Raw genomic sequence first — 19,616 nt, forward strand, 5'->3', positions numbered from 1 at the left:
GCATATCTTTAGCTATGTTTACACTGAGCGTCCTCACTGCAGACAAACGGAGGAGGACGGATCCGTCTTTACTAGTGCTGGGCAGAGATGGACACATTTAACTGATTAATCAAATGATTTGTCTGAGATTAACAGCGATTAATCGCATTATGCGCAAAATTCTATAATGAAGTAAAACCTAGTGTATTGTACTCTGGAGCAACAGGAAGTTAACAACAGTGTATAAATCATTTTTTATCAGTTTATTTTATATAGCCCAACATCACAAATACAAGTTTGCCTCAGAGGGCTTTGCAATCTGTAACATAACATCCTGTCCCGGGACCTCACATCGGATCAGGAAAAACTCCCCCAATAAAGATAGTAAAAACCCTTTCACAGGGGAAAAAAGGAAGAAACCTGAGGGAGAGCAACAGAGGAGGATCCCTCTCCCCGGATGGACAGAAGCAATAGATGTCATGTGACCAGAATGAACAACATAACGGAGTTACAGCACATCAGACAGTAGTCTCAGTAGATAACTGTGTTGCAGGAGTAGTATATAGGTTATAAAAATGCACGTGCACGCCAGTGTGTGCACATTTCAAAAAATGCAAATGGATAGGTGGAGTTATTCTGAAAAGTGGTTGTGACCGTATGTCATTTAGAGGTGTGTCATAACAGTGGGGTTTTGTTTAAATATTTGTATATATATATATATATATATATAGGACTGTTACTCCATGCTATTTTATTTGCTTCTGGACCTACTGGAATAAAATATCTATCGCAGGCTATCCTTTGTAGAAGCCTGAGCTCTGAGACACTGAGGATAATGGTGTTGTAGACCTAAAGTATACTTTATACTATATTAGTATAAACTATCAGCAAACCATGAACATGCTTATTGACTAGATTAGTTTTCTTTTTTATTATAATTGATAGATAAATATGTATATGTAAGGAGCTCCAAGTGTTTCAAGTTGAGACTTCTGAGGGAAAAAAGGGCCTGAAAGAGAACAGCAATAGTACACAGAACCCAGCAAGATATACAAAAGTTCCCCAGTACTTAAACTGAGACTATAGGTTTGCTGGTGTTATGATATTCATACAAATAGAAGCTACAAGTAAGCAGATATTCATAAAAACTGAGGCTATAAGTCAGCAGTGGTCTGACATTAATACAAAAGAACTATAGGGCAGTAAGTTAGCCGGTGTTCAGATATCATACGAACTATAGAGCTGTATGTTAGCCAGTGTTCTGATACTTATACAAACTGAGAATATAGTGAGCTGGTGTTCTGATATTCAAACAAACCAAGGCTATAAGTCAGCACAGGAGGGGGATTTGATTTCCATTTGCACCAGCAAAGGTGGAGGGGGTTTCTGTGGGAAAGTGATGGTGACTGTAATACAAATTTTCATCACCTGTAACATATAGAACTGATTAACAATTACTTTTAGGTAAAACGTTTTGTTAGTAAAACATAGTCATAAAACCTGAGGCCATGTAAAAGCAGGCTTGTTAGCCGCAGTTCTGATATTTATACAAAAATCCATCTCTAAGTTAGACAGTCCTCTGACGTTTAATACAAACCTAGACTGTAAGTTAGATGGTGTTATGATATTAACACAGACCATAGCTATATGTTAGCTGGTGTTATGATATTAACACAGACCATAGCTATATGTTAGCTGGTGTTATGATATTAAAACAAACCATAGCTATATGTTAGCTGGTGTTATGATATTAACACAGACCATAGCTATATGTTAACTCAGGCAATGGTTGTAAGTTAGATGGTGTTATGATATTAAAACAAACCATAGCTATATGTTAGCTGGTGTTATGATATTAACACAGACCATAGCTATATGTTAACTCAGGCAATGGTTGTAAGATATCATACAACCTATAGAGCTGTATGTTAGCCAGTGTTCTGATACTTATACAACATTGATAATATAGTGAGCTGGTGTTCTGATATTCATACAAACCAAGGCTATACAGTCAGGTCCATAAATATTTGGACATTGACACATTTTTCATTATTTTGGCTCTGTACACCAAAGCAATGAAGTTGTAATGAAAACATCAAGATGTGCTTTAAGTGCAGACTTTCAGCTTTAATTTGAGGGTATTTACATCCAAATCAGGTGAACGGTGTAGGAACTACAACGAATGTATAAGTGGCCACCCCGTTTTGAAGGGACCAAAAGTAATTGGACAAATTAATATAATCATATATCTCATTGTCACTTTTTCATTTCCACTTGTTCATTTCAACTTCATTGTTGTGGTGTACAGAGCCAAAATAATGAAAAATGTGTCAATGTCCAAATATTTATGGACCTGACTGTAAGTCAGCAGATGTTTTGATAGTCATAAAAACTGAGGCCATATAAGAGCAGGCTTGTTAACCGCAATTCTGATTTTATTTATACAAACATCCATCTCTAAGTTAGCCAAGCTTCTAACGTTTAATACAAACCAAGGCTGTAAGTTAGCTGGTGATCTGATATTATATACGGAGCTATAGTGCCAGCTTGTGCAAATCTTTGAGGATAACCAATGTACAATCTGTTGCTGTATGTAATTGTGTTCTGTTTCTTTCAACAGTTATGACTTCCAATCAGTTTTAATACAACCAGCTGGACTGTACTAAGCTAGCCTGCCTTTGGAACTATACCAATTCAAGTAGTCACGTTGAGACTACTTATATGACATATAACTTGTAGTAATAATAACAACTACAACTTCATATTCAACAACTTCAATTCTCATAATTGTTTTTATGTGTATGGATGCAAATTTGATTCATTAAAATGTCTTACTTTTTGCGTGACGTAAGCACACATTTAAGCGGTCACGGAGTTTCAGCTGCTCAACGTCAGTAGGAACATGCGTTATGAAATGTAAAAATAATATGAATTATAAAGGTCAGAATTCAATACTAAACTATTAATACAGCACACTATGATAGTCAGCGTACTATGCATTTTGTATAGTTTGGAGCATCAGCACAACTTTGTAAAATGTATTTAGAATTAAGGATATTAAAAACATAATAAGATATTAGCATATTTTTTTCTTTTTGAAGCACTGATGTTTTCGTGACACCAATTGAACAATGCAATGATAATATTTCTGCACTGACTCAAAGAAGTGAGACATGAAAACACCTTTCCTGACATTTGCAGTCCCCATTTGACCTATCCCATCCCCCAACCTCCACGGTCACTGAGTTTCAGCTGCTCACTGTCAGTAGGAACAAGCGTTATGAAATGTAAAAATAATATGAATTCTAAACGCGAGCATTCAATTCTAAACAATTAATTCAGCACATTATGATGGTCCGCTTAACTATGCTTTTTGTATAGTTTGGAGCATCAGCACAACTTTGTAAAATTAATTTACAATTAAGGATATTAAAAACATAATAACATATTGTTTAATATGAGTTGGTCTACTTTATAATAACTACACACTATTTAGTATTAGTAAAGCATGAGTAAAGACTTAATTCATCAATCATAATGCATTGTTCCAACATGAACACTTATTAGTAACTCATTAGAATGCAATTCATGAACACAGTTATGAATATTTCATTCTTGATTAATCAGCTTGACTATTATCTGTGTCATGATTGGGTTTTCATACTTTATAAATTATGGACCAACCCCCTTATGTAAATTAATTAATATGTGTTGCAAACCAATGATGTAATATATATTGCTAACCAATTATTAAGGACTTATAGATGATGCACATGTGCTTTTATGAATTTGTTTTAATACTCAATTGTGCATGTTCCTTTTTGTGAGCACAATCCTTTGCCCAGTGATATGTGCTTTGGCAGACTGCACATCTCGTCCTTCTCCCATATCTGTGGAGTGGATTCGTCCCTTGAACAGCCGTATGGTTTTGTGGGCTTGACCTGACATTACTTTCACGCTTGCCTGTAAACCGTGTGGAGTAGGCAGAGTCGCCAGCTCCCACACTCACACGGAGGTCATCAGCTCCCTCTTGTGGAGAGTTATCGCCAAAGATTCTCTTCTAGCCTGACTTCATGTTAACAAACGAAAGCTCTGGGCAAGCGGTAAGTGCCAGTTGTTTGTCTTTAACATGAAGTCCTGCAGTATCCAGTAGCTTGAAAGCTAACACAGCATCTGGAAGCTCCATCTTGAAGTAACGTAGTCTGTTGTACCGGCGCTCAAACTCGATAATGTAGTCGACCGTAGAGACGCCATTTTCTTTCCTGATCCGGTCAAACTCCGTGTACGCCTCGTACTGACGATCCTTTTCCTCTTTCAAAAAAATCTAATTCCAATTTCGTGAGAAGTATAAGCATTCCTCCATCGACGCTCAAATCCGCTGCGGCGATTTCTAGCGCACTATCCCTCGCTCTTCCCGTCAGCGATCAAGCAACCGCCAAGGCCTGCTCCTCCTCCAGGTCCGTCACCAGCCCAAAATAATGACAGGTGAAGTCAAACCGCTACAAGATATGAGTAGTTTTATTTATTACGTCTTCGCAAACAAGTCACCATAAAGAAGCTGTGCCATATTTACTATCAAAGAAATGTTGAAGCTGTAATAAAATTATATTTTCCGTCTAATAAAACCAGTGAAGAAGAAATGTAAATCCTTTAAGTTCAGTAAATGTCAGTGTTTCTATCAGTTCACAGAGAGAAAAATCTCCTGAACCCAGCTGTGTGTCCATGAAGAGTGATCGGTCTAAAGGTGGTTGGATTGACTTCAAAGATGGACGCCGTTCTTATGACCCAGAGTAAGTTCTTTAAACAGATGACTAAATGTTCTGATTCTCAGTCATGAAACACAGAATTGGTCGTGCATCATTTACAGTGTTGTTTTCATGATGATCAATCATGACAGAACTCAATATATTGTACTAACTGCTCAGTAGGTTCTGTATGAATCATAAACAATAAACAGTCTCTGGTGCAAACACAATGTGAGTTTATTCCTCCACAGACCAGGAGAGGTTAGAGCTTCAGAAAGCTGCAGAGTTCTGGGGACTCGGTACAAAATTTCAGGGACTACCTGTTGTGGTTTGTGGAGAAGTTTCAGAAGACTATGGGCACATATAATTGTGTGTTTATAAATATAAATATACATAATTGTATATATGTATTTATATTTACATAAATAATTGCAAATAATTTGGTCAAAAGTAAAAAGACACCGCTGTAGTTCAAGGTTAAAGTTAAATAAAGTATTAAGTTATAAAACATAACCTTTCCCTCAGTCCAACTGATGTAACGTTATCTGTGAACAAATTATAAACTCTGAGAACAAAGACTGAATTATATCTCACGCTTAATCGCTATGGAGACATCGGAGTCAGCGGATCATTTCAAAAAGTCCTGCCGAGATGAGGCTGCTCTCGGTGGGCAGCAGAGCGCTGACTGCCTGGTCCCGTGAGCAGGACCTCAAATCTCCGAAATCGTCTCCGTATATTTTTAAGTAGGCTGAATCTTGACAAACCGACCACAGATTTGATGCTTAAACAACTAACTTCGCACCTGAAAACATCCTAAAATTACATTCTGTGACTCAAAAACACAGCATTCAGAACATTCTCATCCGCCTCTGTTCCCTGTCGCTGGTGCGAAATGCATTCTGGGATATTGGCTGTCCCAAGTACGCACAAGTCACCTCTGATGCATCTTGGGTAAAATGAGCTGAGCAAGTCACATCCGGGCGTTTGGTTTGGGGACTAGCTGCAGGGTTCTGGGTCTACATTCAGAGGTCTGGGGACTAGCTGCAGGGTTCTGGGTCTACATTCAGAGGTCTGGGGACTAGCTGCAGGGTTCTGGGTCTACATTCAGAGGTTTGGGGACTAGCTGCAGGGTTCTGGGTCTACATTCAGAGGTCTGGGGACTAGCTGCAGGGTTCTGGGTCTACATTCAGAGTTAATAAGCTATGCAGACATGTGTCAGAAGTCTGCAGGCAGAGTGCAGTTTGATGAGGAGTCAGTGGTTTTAAAGAGTTGTCTGTTGGAGGGTTGTCCTCATGAATCCTAGTTGTTTTTGGGAACTAGGCTTTTTTGTTGGGACTTCCTAAGATTTGAACTGTTTAGACACATTCAACCATCGGTGGTTGAGCTTTGGGTTTCATATTGTCCTCTGACTGTATAATCACTGGTGAACTTTAAATGACTGTGTTCTTTGTGTTCTTTAATGTCTGCTGGTTATCTTTGGAAGATCCTAAATATAAGTGTCTCCACCGCTCAGAGACAAACTTCTACAAGATGTGACTCTAGTAGTTTTAGTTATTGTGTCTCATTGTAGCGAGTTGGTTGAATAAGAAAACAACAAGTCACAATCAAGAAGCTGTGTCTTCTTTACCATTAACTACAAGTTTTGATGAAAAATGACATCAATTTTACTGTCCAATGAAACCAGTGGAAGCAGAAAAATTAATCTTGTATGTTCAGAAATCCTTTATGTTCAGTAATTCTCAGTGTTTCTATCAGTTCACAGAGAGAAAAGTCTCCTGAACCCAGCTGTGTGTCCATGAAGAGTGATCGGTCTAAAGGTGGTTGGATTGACTTCAAAGATGGACGCCGTTCTTATGACCCAGAGTGAGTTCTTTAAACAGATGAAACAGATGACTAACTGTCACACAGATGGTCGTCCTTCATCTCCAGTCTTCAGCATCTGGTTTATGAAATGATTAATCATGACAGAACACAACATCTTTAACTTATTGTTGTATTATTGTTTTAATATCATGAACAATAAACAGTCTGTGGAGCAAACACAATGTGAGCTGATTGTTCATGACTCCTCCACAGAGAGGACCAGGAGAGCTCAGAGGTTCCCAGAGGTCCGTCTGCCCAGCAGCATCAAACACACCTGGACTCCATATTTATGGTCTGTACATGTACAACTACTTTTACATCTATTCTGTTCACATCATCTCCATGCTGCACTCTTTAGACCAGTGGGTTGTCAGTCTGTCCAACATGGATCTGATGTTTGCTTCCATGGTTTTAGTTTGTCATTCATAGAATATTCTGTTCCAGCTGCTGGAGGAGAACATCCTCACTTTTGTGAAGGACGAGCTGAAGAAGATCCAGAAGGTTGTGAGTTCAGATTACCCAGAATTCTTAGAGATTCAGAGTGAGGATGAGGAGGTGTTGGATGGTGATGATGAAGAGCAGAGGAGGAGGAGCAGAGAAGCCTTTCAGAAGATCTCACTGCACTTCCTGAGGAGCATGAAGCAGGAGGAGCTGGCTGACTGTCTGCAGAGCAGTAAGAGGATTTCTCTAAAGATTCAACATGCTGGATAAATGGGACGTTTACTAATGTCTCAAGAGATGGACCAGAATATATTCATAGACTCATTCTTTGAGGAAATGAAATGTTGAAATCTATTCTTTGACTCATTGATCCTCTTTGTTGTGTGTTCATTCAGGACTTCTTGCTGCAGTTTGTCAGCGTGAACTCAAATCTAACCTGAAGAAGAAGTTCCAGTGTGTGTTTGAGGGGATCGCTAAAGCAGGAAACCCAACCCTTCTGAACCAGATCTACACAGAGCTCTACATCACAGAGGGAGGGACTGCAGAGGTCAATGATGAACATGAGGTCAGACAGATTGAAACAGCATCCAGGAAACCACACAGACCAGAAACCACCATCAGACAAGAAGACCTCTTTAAAGCCTCACCTGGAGGAGAGGAACCAATCAGAACAGTGATGACAAAGGGAGTGGCTGGCATCGGGAAAACAGTCTTAACACAGAAGTTCACTCTGGACTGGGCTGAAGACAAAGCCAACCAGGACATCCAGTTCACGTTTCCATTCACGTTCAGAGAGCTGAATGTGCTGAAAGAGAAGAAGTTCAGCTTGGTGGAACTTGTTCATCACTTCTTCAATGAAACCAAAGAAGCAGGAATCTGCAGGTTTGAAGAGTTCCCGGTTGTGTTCATCTTTGACGGTCTGGATGAGTGTCGACTTCCTCTGGACTTCCACAACAATGAGGTCCTGACTGACGTCAAAGAGTCCACCTCAGTGGATGTGCTGCTGACAAACCTCATCAGGGGGAAACTGCTTCCCTCTGCTCGCCTCTGGATAACCACACGACCTGCAGCAGCCAATCAGATCCCTCCTGACTGTGTTGACCTGGTGACAGAGGTCAGAGGGTTCACTGACCCACAGAAGGAGGAGTACTTCAGGAAGAGGTTCAGAGATGAGGAGCAGGCCAGCAGGATCATCCCCCACATCAAGACCTCACAAAGTCTCCACATCATGTGCCACATCCCAGTCTTCTGCTGGATCACTGCTACAGTTCTGGAGGACGTGTTGAAGACCACAGAGGGAGGACAGCTGCCCAAGACCCTGACTGAGATGTACATCCACTTCCTGGTGATTCAGTCCAAAGTGAAGAAGGTCAAGTATGATGGAGGAGCTGAGACAGATCCACACTGGAGTCCAGAGAGCAGGAAGATGACTGAGTCTCTGGGAAAACTGGCTTTTGATCAGCTGCAGAAAGGGAACCTGATCTTCTATGAATCCGACCTGACAGAGTGTGGCATCGATATCAGAGCAGCCTCAGTGTACTCAGGAGTGTTCACACAGATCTTTAGAGAGGAGAGAGGACTGTACCAGGACAAGGTGTTCTGCTTCGTCCATCTGAGTGTTCAGGAGTTTCTGGCTGCTCTTCATGTCCATCTGACCTTCATCAACTCTGGTGTCAACCTGCTGGCAGAAGAACAAACAACCTCCCTGTTGTCTAAAGTATTTAAACAAACAACCTCCCTGTTGTCAAAACCTAAGCCAAGACATCTCTACCAGAGTGCTGTGGAAAAGGCCTTACAGAGTCCTAATGGACACCTGGACTTGTTCCTCCGCTTCCTCCTGGGTCTTTCACTGGAGACCAATCAGACTCTCCTACGAGGTCTGCTGACACAGACAGGAAGTAGCTCACAGACCAATCAGGAAACAGTTGAATACATCAAGGAGAAGATCAATGAGGATGTGTCTCCAGAGAAAAGCATCAATCTGTTCTACTGTCTGAATGAACTGAATGATGGTTCTCTAGTGGAGGAGATCCAACAGTCCCTGAGTTCAGGACGTCTCTCCACAGATGAACTGTCTCCTGCTCAGTGGTCAGCTCTGGTCTTCATCTTACTGTCATCAGGAAAAGATCTGGAGGTGTTTGACCTGAAGAAATACTCTGCTTCAGATGAGGCTCTTCTGAGGCTGCTGCCAGTGGTCAAAGCCTCCAACAATGCTCTGTAAGTACAGAGAGAGTTAGATTCATAGATCATAACTTAAATACGCTGCTATCTTTTCCACGTATTATTGTTTTCTTCCTCCTTGTCTCTTCAGACTGAGTGGCTGTAACCTCTCAGAGAGAAGCTGTGAAGCTCTGTCCTCAGTCCTCAGCTCCCAGTCCTCTAGTCTGAGAGAGCTGGACCTGAGTAACAACAACCTGCAGGATTCAGGAGTGAAGCTGCTGTGTGCTGGACTGGAGAGCCCACACTGGAAACTGGAGATTCTCAGGTCAGATCAAGTTAGTTTGTCTTCAATGATATAAATGTGTCTCTAAACTATCAGGTCCATTTAGTGTGAACAGACTCTCTCTTTCTGAATCTATGAATTTGTTCATCAGGAGGTCAGATTTCATGAACCACTTAGAGCAGGGGTCAGCAACCTTTCCTATCCAAAGAGCCATTTTACCCTTTTTTTCTCCCAAAAAATGTGTCTGATAAAGTTGTATATATAGTCATATTATAAATACAAAAACTATAGTTTGTTGTATTCATGAAATTATAGAACAAGAATGAAGACAATTCTTGAGATTGTATTGCTATTTTACCTGTTTTAACTATCAAACTCTTATGAAGTCGGCTACATTGAGATCAATTATGATGACAACGATGTGGACCTTGAGTCCTATCAATATGTGTGGCTAATGTGGTAGAGCAGGGGTGGCCAACCAGTCAGAGACTAAGAGCCACATGTTTTACTGTGTTACCGAAAAGAGTCACATCATACACATGAACATCACCCCATCCCTTCCTCACACACACACACACACACACACACACACACACACACACACACACACACACACACACACACACACACACACACACACACAGAGACCTCTGCTCAGCCAGATTTAGTGTAAATGTCACACACCAACATGATGATGACAGAAATTGACTCCTACAGTACTAAGACCACAGGCCAGTCATTCTCAACACACACACAAACTCTCAGTTCAACCAAGTCCACAAACAAAAACATAATAATTTACAATAGCGTTTTTCTTTTACTATGCATGTTGCTTAGTGGGACTTCTGGCATTCCTTGCCTTGAACAATCCTCTTCAAATCTGGCTTGTATTCCGTTGTTGCCACTCGAAGCAATTCTTCCACATGGGTGTCAGTCAGAACAGATGGATGCTTTGATTTCACGTGTTTCAGGGTAGAAAACAGACTCGCAGACGTATGTTGACCCAAACATTGACAGTATCTTAAGTAGGGATGGGTATCGTTTGGGTTTTTTCCGATACCGGTGCTAAACCGATACTTTTAAAACGATACCGGTGCCTGAACCGATACTTTTTTATTGCTAAGGCAATTTTTTTTCTTCAAATTGAACAATATTATTAACTGTTTAAAGTATACTATAGATATAAATAAATAAGTACATACAAAACACACTTCAAACTACAGCTTCAAACCTTTTAACTTCAAACTATAAAAATATATATTTAAAAAAGAACAGACACAAGCATCATGGCCTGATGGGACCGTGTGCAACAGAACTCAGACTCTGTTGGATCCTAAAACTGCTGCTTTATGGACTACACGTCACCATTAATATCAACTGGAGAGATTTGTTCCATCAAGCCGAGGACGGACGTTCAAAAGCTCGTGCTCGTGTCTCCAGCGATCTCTGTGTGCGCGCACTGTGTGTGTGAGCGCTGGAAGCCCCGCCCTTCGAGCCCCGCCCCCTCGAGCCCCGCCTCCTCGAGCCCCGCTCTGCATGCAGGCAGACAGAGAGCAGAGCAGCAGTGTGCTCTGATCCGCTATTTTAATAATCGTTTTTAGCGTGCGGGCACCGCGCTACCTTTTTAGTATCTATATACTGTGCAACTTTACAGAGTAGTGTAAAAAAAAAAGTATTTAAATCGGCTCAGGCACCGGAAGGAAGCACCGAAATCTGCGTTGCTTTTCGGTCCGGTAGGTACCGGACGTGTTGGACCCTCGGTACCCAACCCTAATCTTAAGCGCAGCTTAATTCATTTTCCCAAGGGGCCGCATGAGAAATTTGGACCGTTGTGGAGCGCCGAACCAATAGGCTGAACTTAATTCAATTAACTCAATATGAATGTTATAGCTTGATTAAAAAACTGTAAATTATATGATTTTGAGCTGCTAATGGTGAGAATACATGTTACAATAAGGCTATGAAAAAATGTAAAAAATGTAATTACATTTTTTATGATTCTTTTTAAACCTTAGCTTAAATATGTACAGTATGTTAAAGACCAGCAATTTATTAACTTTATACAAAAGCAATCAGTGCTTTTGATGTTTTCCAGTTCAGTTCAGTTGTTCTTTCTCAGTGAGAAAAGTCCAGTCTGTGTTGCTTAAAAAAGTGCACTGAAGTCTGGTTGAATGAGGTGGAGATGAAGGACAGCTGGCAGAGATAGAGGATCTGATCTGTTGACCTTCATCACTAGAATGTTTGTTCTCATGAGTGTTGGTCCTAGAACTGCAAGGTATCAGGTTCAATCCCCACTGGAGGTTTACATTTTAAAACGCATATATTTTGCTTTGTTTCCACTGAGCGTCCTCACTGCGCCGGACTTTTTTACCAGCGGACGCCTCAGTGTCTCATGAGCTGCCACAGAACCAGCAGCAGTGGTGGAGTTTGGAGACGTGATCCACTTCCTGAAAGTAGATCTACTTCACTCAGTTTGCTGCAGCAGTTGAGGAATCGTTCTTCTGCAGCTTGATAGCTTGTTCTGGAAGAGTCTTTCAACAATAAATGTTTTGTTTGCTAATTTCTCGTCACATATCAAACATATCAGCATCGTTGGCAGTGAAAGCAAATTAATACGCCCACGAATTCAACTCTCTTTTTTCTCTGTGACTTTTATGTATTTATTTTTATCCGTTGATAGTTTAACGAGGGCGGGGCTCTGGAAATCACGAGTAGCCAGCTGCAGGGAGATCGGTGTGATCGGTGTGATCGGTGAGATCGGTGAGATCGGTGTGAACATTTTTTTTGAACATTTTTGTTGAACAACCACAACATCGGTGTAAACATTTTTTTATTTCCATTGACCCAATATCACCTCAAACTCCAAGATAAGAGGAGTTCCCTTTGATTTTTCGCTTGGCAAAAAAATAAAATTAAAAAAAAAGTTATTATTATTTTATTCCTTCCCAAAGCCTCCGGAGCTAAAGATCCGCGGGTTACCGACCCCTGACTTAGAGGAACTCGTCTCAGAGACTGAACTAGAGAACCTTGTAGAACAGACACATTTGATCCACAGTGGATTAATAAACGATGGTGACGTGTGAAACATAATTTTCTTTCATAATGAAACATCACAGGGTCGTCTTGTTGTTCCTCTCATATATGCTTTAAGATAATATATATTTGATCGAAGTAATGAATGAGAAGGAGAAATGCAGGAAAAGAGACTGAAAACTTGAATGTGTCTCTACATTTATGTCGATGCTCTGTTTTACTGTTGTTTATATCTTTTATGCTTATCTTTTACCCTGTATTATTTCATTGTATTTGTAAGGTGACCTTGGGTGCCTTGAAAGGCGCCTCCAAATTTAATGCATTATTATTATTATTATTATTATTACAGTGACGATCTGTTGAGAGTTTAATGGTTGTTTATTTCTGATTGAGAACGTAACAAACAGAATATCAAGTTTAATTTCTTGTGTAGCCCCCTCTCTAATTGCTGTTCTAAGCAGGGGCCTCATACCATACCCCTGTTGCACGGGAGGTGCAGTGGAGAGGGTCTACTCCAAATATCGCGATACTGTTAGTGTGAGCTCAAACTCCCATGCATTTATACACATATACCTGTAACCTTGGTTAGTACCCCTTATTTCTTTAAGTAAAAATAACATTAGGTTAACACATGAATGTCGTACACACACATTGAATGCAACACCATCGACATTTAATCTGACCACAAACAACAACCCACGTTGTGTAACAAGAACACCCAAAGAGTATCTAGTAGTCCATGCTAGGGAACCCTATGTTGGTGCGCTTGTTGGAGCTCATGTCAATCCTCCACACTAAGTGGCGGATTGACTCTCAGGTCAGATCAAGTTAATTTGTCTTCAATGATCAAATGTGTCAATAATATAAAGTTATAAATAAAGTTTCATTTCTCTTTCTCGCACTTTGTTTTCTCTCTCTCTCTCTCTCGTCGGGAAAAGAACAGAAAACCCAAACTGTGTTTTTAACTCTAATAATCAACATTAAATATTTACCCCTCATCCTGATATTAATACTTCAGTACTTCCTGTTTCCAGTAGAGAACACTGAACTGAATTATTTTATCTTGTTTAGATTAAAAAAGCAAGAGTTTTATCCACTTTCACTGAACACATCATATTTGTTCTTTCTGATTCTACTTTAGTCCAGACTCATTATCAAAGAGGATTTCATTTTGACATGAATATTATTACACACTGGAGACTGGAGACTCTCAGGTCAGGATGTAAACATGTAAAACTAGTTGACACTCAGATCCTGATTTACATTCATGGATAAACTCGTATCCTCCTCCAGATTGTCTTAAGATGTGACGTGTGTTGTGTTGTGTGTTTGCAGGCTGTCAGGCTGTCTGATCTCAGAGGAAGGCTGTGCTTCTCTGACCTCAGCTCTGAGCTCCAACCCCTCCCATCTGAGAGAGCTGGACCTGAGCTACAATCATCCAGGAGACGCAGGAGTGAAGCTGCTGTCTGCTGGACTGGAGGATCCACTCTGGAGACTGGAGACTCTCAGGTATGAAGAGGCTGCAGCCACAGAGCATCAGTCTGATAGAGGAGGTAGAGCTGGAAACCTGTTCTCTGTCACACTGTCAGCCTGGTTAATATGACCCTGACACACCAAGCTGACCTCAAACTACCAGAGACTCATCTAACTGTTTGTGTCCCACACGATGTTGCACGGTGTATCGATGCTAAAAGGTACCGCGGTACCCGTACGTTAAAAACAATGTGACTTTGCATATCTTTAGTATCGATGCTTCATTAAAATAGTGTGCGATCAGAGCGCACTCACTGCTCTGCTCTCTGTCATGCTGCCTGCATGCATTGACTGCAAGGGGGCGGGGCTTAAGAAGACAGGTCTTAAGGAGGCGGGGCTTAAGGAGGCTTAAGGAGGCTGCCCAGCGCTCTCACAGCGAGTGATCAGGGGAGACATGATGGCCTCAATGCAGGAGCTCTTGCCGACTGTCCTCGGCTTGTTGGAACAAAAGATGAAGAAGTGAAATGTGAAAGTACTTTGGCTCCATTACAGACTGAAGGAAAGCCCACTGACACACAGAGACCCGTCTAACAGACCAAGGGAGGACACGTCAAACATGGCAGAGCTCCTTTCAGACAGACACCAGACAACAGGCTACATAGCCGTGTAGAATCAATGCTGTGATGGCACCATGTAGTGTTCATTAATATCTTGCTGGAGGCTAATACTAATAATATGGCATTTGTTAAGTGTTCAAAAAGCTGATAAAAGCTGGTTAAAAGGGAACCAGACAGATGTTTGATTTATTACTTTTCAGTCTCCAGTGTGTGTTTCCCTTTAGTCCAGACATTACTGTGAAAAGACAAAGAAACAATCTGTTTAAACCTTCTTGATGAATCATCACAATAGGAATGTGTTGCTGTTTAAAGGAGTTCAGCTCCACCTGGTTTTGGTTTGTTTTGCACTGAGAGACAGTTCTCTGGCTGATAGAGTGGACTTGTTGAAGCTACAGGTGACAGTCGGCCACAGACGCTCAGCTGGTGAACATAGTGGAGCATTTAGCAGCTAAAGAGACAGATGTTTCCCTCAGGAGGTGGAGACCAAACACAGAGCTAAGAGAGAGAATAGTGGACTTCCATTCATCAGGTGACACAAACACAAAGAGTCCTGATGAGTCATCATGTTGATGTGGAACTGCTGGATGTGGAAGCAGCTGGTTGATATCATGTCAGACACAACTACTTCATAAGCTGATAATGTGTCAGATGTTGTGTTTACAGCTTGTTTTCACTGAACCACAAACAGACAAAGAATCAACTGATGCAGGTTTAAACATCTGATTTACTGACTGACTGGTAGAGGAAACTGAGTCTGAACTGGAGGATGATTGTCAATACAATACTGATAATAATAAATCATGAATAAGTGAACGTGATGAGCTGTCGTCATCGGCCAATCAGAAGAAGCTCCATGAAGAATATGAGCTGATGAATAATAAGTGGTCCATGTGAACATGAATAACAAAGCTCTGTGATGAGAGTGATGTCATGTTCATGTGTTCATGCTGCTCTGACTCCTCCTCCTTTCAGGGTGGAGCCTGCTGGAGTCCGATGGGTCAGACCAGGTCTGAGGAAGTGTAAGTGTGCTTTGAGTTTGATTCATGAAAACATTCAACCGTCTTCAGACTGTGACATCACTCATTCACATCTCTGATGTCATCATCAAAGTGTCACTAGATGAACAGATGATAGATTCATAACTGCAGCTGTATTGTGTCTTGTTCTCTCCATCAGATTCCTGTGAACTCACACTCGACACAAACACAGTGAACAGGAACCTCAAACTGTCTGACAACAACAGGAAGGTGACATATGTGATGGAGGAGGATCAGTCATATCCTGATCATCCAGACAGGTTTGACTACTGTCCTCAGCTGCTGTGTAGAACTGGTCTGACTGGTCGCTGTTACTGGGAGGTCGAGTGGAGAGGAAGAGTTTCTATATCAGTGAGTTACAGAGGAATCAGAAGGAGAGGATACAGTGAAGACTGTTGGTTTGGAAGGAATGATCAGTCCTGGAGTCTGGAGTGTTATGGTGGTTATTCTGTCTATCACAATAAGACAGAAACACCCATCTCTTCCTCCTCCTCCTCCTCCTCTGGTAGAGTAGCAGTGTATGTGGACTGTCCTGCTGGCTCTCTGTCCTTCTACAGAGTCTCCTCTGACACACTGATCCACCTCCACACCTTCAGCACCACATTCACTGAACCTCTTTATCCTGGGTTAGGGTTCAGGTCTGGGTTCAGGTTCTGGTTCTTGTCTGGTTCCTCAGTGTCTCTGTGTTCTCTGGAGGACTGAGAGTCTCCTCCTGGTAGAGAAACCTTCTCTCTGCTGTCCAGGTAGTTCAGCCTGTACAGGATCACACAGCTGATGTTAGTTAGCAGCAACCTGATCTCTCAGTGGTTGTAAACAGGTGCAGCAGGTGAGGGGTACCTGAGCTGGTCTGGACTCAGGGGGGTTGAGAGCTCTCTGGACTTGTGGTGTTGCAGATGGATGTGTGAGAGCTGAGCGAGGTCCATGTAATGACCTGAAATGATCTGTTTCTGAGAGAAGAAACATGTTTTACTTTGTGTATAAAACTCAACTTTGTTGTCTTGAAACATTTGTTTGTGTGAAGAAAAACCTCTGAATGTCAAACGAGAGTCTTTCTGGATCAGATTCAGCTTCTGTGGGGAAATAATCACAACTTGTAAAGAGTTGTTTTGATTTGAAGAAACTAAATTCATCATCTTTTGTTATTTTTTCATTAATTCTTTTTTTATTGTAAAAATAAAAAGACAATACATAGACATAACATCAAGAGGACGACAAAACCGTGAGATACAAGCCAGCAAAACATTATATATTCAGGGTATAGAAGTACGGTGTGTGTGTGTGTGTGTGTGTGTGTGTGTGTGTGTGTGTGTGTGTGTGTTTTATTATGTCATCTAAAAAAGGCACAAAGTATAGATGAGGGCAGATTCATATGTGTGTGTGTATGCATGTACGTGGGTTTCAATTGGGTTTCAGGCTAAAAATGACAAACAAGTGAATATGAATAGAATGAGTCATGAAACAGTGAAGGATGACCAGGTGGAGTTCTGTTGTATTGTAAATGATGGAGGATGTTAGACTGTCCATTGAACTGTGTGATCATGAGGTTTCTCCAGTGTGTGATGTGTATGTTATTCCTTCATCTCCAGGTCATGAGGATAGTTTTCTTGGTGATAGTTGAGGCCACGAGGTCACCAGCGTTAGTTTGGCTGAGCTTTATTGTAGAAATGTCTCCTAGTAAACACAGGGATGATGGGACCAGGCCATTTTATCTTTTTCTTTTTTCATCTTTTCTTCTCTTCTTGCATTATCCGTTGTCGTAACCTTTAACCTTGTTATTGTCAAAACTAATAAAACTGGTTTGTATGTTGTACATTCCAACCAAAGTCCAGTGTTGCTGGTCTCTGAAGGCGTCTGGTCGTCTCCACACGGTGAGAGAGCTCTTCTCCTGCGATGGGCTGACAGGAGTGAATGATTGGTTCTCCTGAAGGTTCCAACCACACGGGGTTCCTCCTCCAGTGGTGGCCTCTAGAACCTTTAAAAACCACCTATCTTTAGCCCTTTCCTCTAAATGTCATCCCCAAACTAAAAAGGGTGCATCTCTGCCACCACTAGGGCTGTTTGAATAATGTTGGTTATAATAAAAGGTACACATGTGAACATTTAGGTCAGATGTGTAAATATCAGTGGACTTCTTTGAACTTTGTTTTCAAACACATTTTTTTTGTATATTTCAAAATGTTTGCTCTAAATTTCCATTGAAACTATTTATTTAAAGCACATTTGATGAAGACAGATTTAAAATATACCAAATATTTTGTATATTTTAAGTAATATTTTAGTGTAATTAGTAAGTAAACTTATTCGTGCTATTATTTCAATATATTAATATTCTTTTGTATTGTGTTAAAAAGTATTAGTGAAAATGCACCGAAAGCACTTTTTTAAATTATATATTTTGGTATCTTTCCGTTTTAGTATATCTTATTCATGCTTATATTTCAGTACATTATGTGTGCATTTCCTTGAGAAAAATGTAAATTATTGTTATAAATACAAATATTATTTATAAAAAGACATTTAGTCACTGTTTCAACACAAACTAACATTTAACCAACAAACAACACAGAACAATAAATACAGTTGAAACTCTTCTTGTCGTTCAGAGCAGTGGAGGTAACCCTGCATATGGTTCCCCTACATACGTTCTCCTGGTTCTGCAGAACAGAACATGATGTGACAAATGCAGAACGTTTGACTCTCATGGGGCAAGTTTGTTTTGAGAGTGATTAATATTTAAGGAAAGACCTCTGCTGCCCTCTAGTGACCAAAGCTGAGCATATTGTTTAGTGGCCTGTTTGAAAAGCTTTTTCTGAGTATGAACCTGAGTTCTATGAAGAAGTCATGTTGCATGGCGTCGTCCACTCCCACATGAGGCTGGTAAGCAAATTGCACAGGGTCCATCGACGATTTCACCTGCGGTCGGAGGTGAGCCAAGACCAGCCTCTCCAGCACCTTCATCACATGGGAGGTGAGGGCTACCGGTCGGTAGTCGTTGAGGACGGATGGAGTCGACTTCTTCGGGACAGGGACCAGGCACGACGTCTTCCACAGCACCGGGACCTCCTCCTGCCTCAGGCTGAGGTTGTAGAGGTGCTGCAGGACACCAGACAGCTGGGTGGCGCAGGTCTTTAGGACCCTGGGGCTGATGCCATCATAGGGTCGAGAACCAAAGAGATGAGAACTGTCTGCTGAAGAAGATTGTGACTTATGGGTGAAAGCACCAGAACGGCCACTCAAGGGAGCGTGTGATTTTATGAATTATTATGATTATTTTTTCTAGTTACGGCTTTTTAAAGGAAAGAAACCAGATCTCGGACAAATTGAGTCTCATTTACAGTCGAGAATAAACTTGTTTTATGCTTCAGGTGTTCAGTTCGTCAATATGTTTTAAAACGGGTTATATAATAATAATATATATATATTAATATATTAATATATATTAATAATATACATTTATATATATTATATATATATCATAATATATATTATTATTATATATATTATAACATATATTTTAATATATATGTATATATAATATATTATTATATACATATATACATATAACATATATAGATACATATATTATATATAATACTATATATATAGTTATTATATATATTATAACATATATAGATAGATATATTTTATATAATAATATATATAGTTATTATATATATTTTAACATATAGATATTATTATAATATATATATTATAATATATATATATATATATATATATATTATAATATATATTATAACATATATAGATAGATATATTATATATAATAATATAGTTATTATATATATTATAACATATATAGATAGATATATTATATATAATATTATATATAGTTATTATACATATTATAACATATATAGATAGATATATTATATATAATATTATATATAGTTATTATACATATTATAACATATATAGATGTATTATATATAATATTATATATAGTTATTATACATATTATAACATA

At 40.0% G+C, this 19,616-nt stretch overlaps 1 protein-coding gene across 1 annotated transcript in view; it reads left to right on the forward strand.

The window, feature by feature from the left end:
* The window catches only part of LOC306743506 (protein NLRC3-like), a gene marked incomplete at both ends in the record, with an annotated part of 17,220 nt that extends 887 nt beyond the window's left edge, over window positions 1–16,333 (forward strand). The window contains 8 exons of the mRNA XM_079226021.1: window positions 6,480–6,587; window positions 6,801–6,879; window positions 7,032–7,260; window positions 7,424–9,245; window positions 9,340–9,513; window positions 13,840–14,013; window positions 15,567–15,613; window positions 15,771–16,333. Coding sequence (XP_079082147.1) covers window positions 6,480–6,587; window positions 6,801–6,879; window positions 7,032–7,260; window positions 7,424–9,245; window positions 9,340–9,513; window positions 13,840–14,013; window positions 15,567–15,613; window positions 15,771–16,333 — 3,196 coding nt within the window. The remainder of the gene's footprint in view (window positions 1–6,479; window positions 6,588–6,800; window positions 6,880–7,031; window positions 7,261–7,423; window positions 9,246–9,339; window positions 9,514–13,839; window positions 14,014–15,566; window positions 15,614–15,770) is intronic.
* Between the last annotated feature and the right edge of the window lie 3,283 nt (window positions 16,334–19,616).

This window comes from Taurulus bubalis (assembly GCF_910589615.1).
Source record: "Taurulus bubalis genome assembly, chromosome: 11".
Classification (NCBI taxonomy): Eukaryota; Metazoa; Chordata; class Actinopteri; order Perciformes; family Cottidae; genus Taurulus; species Taurulus bubalis.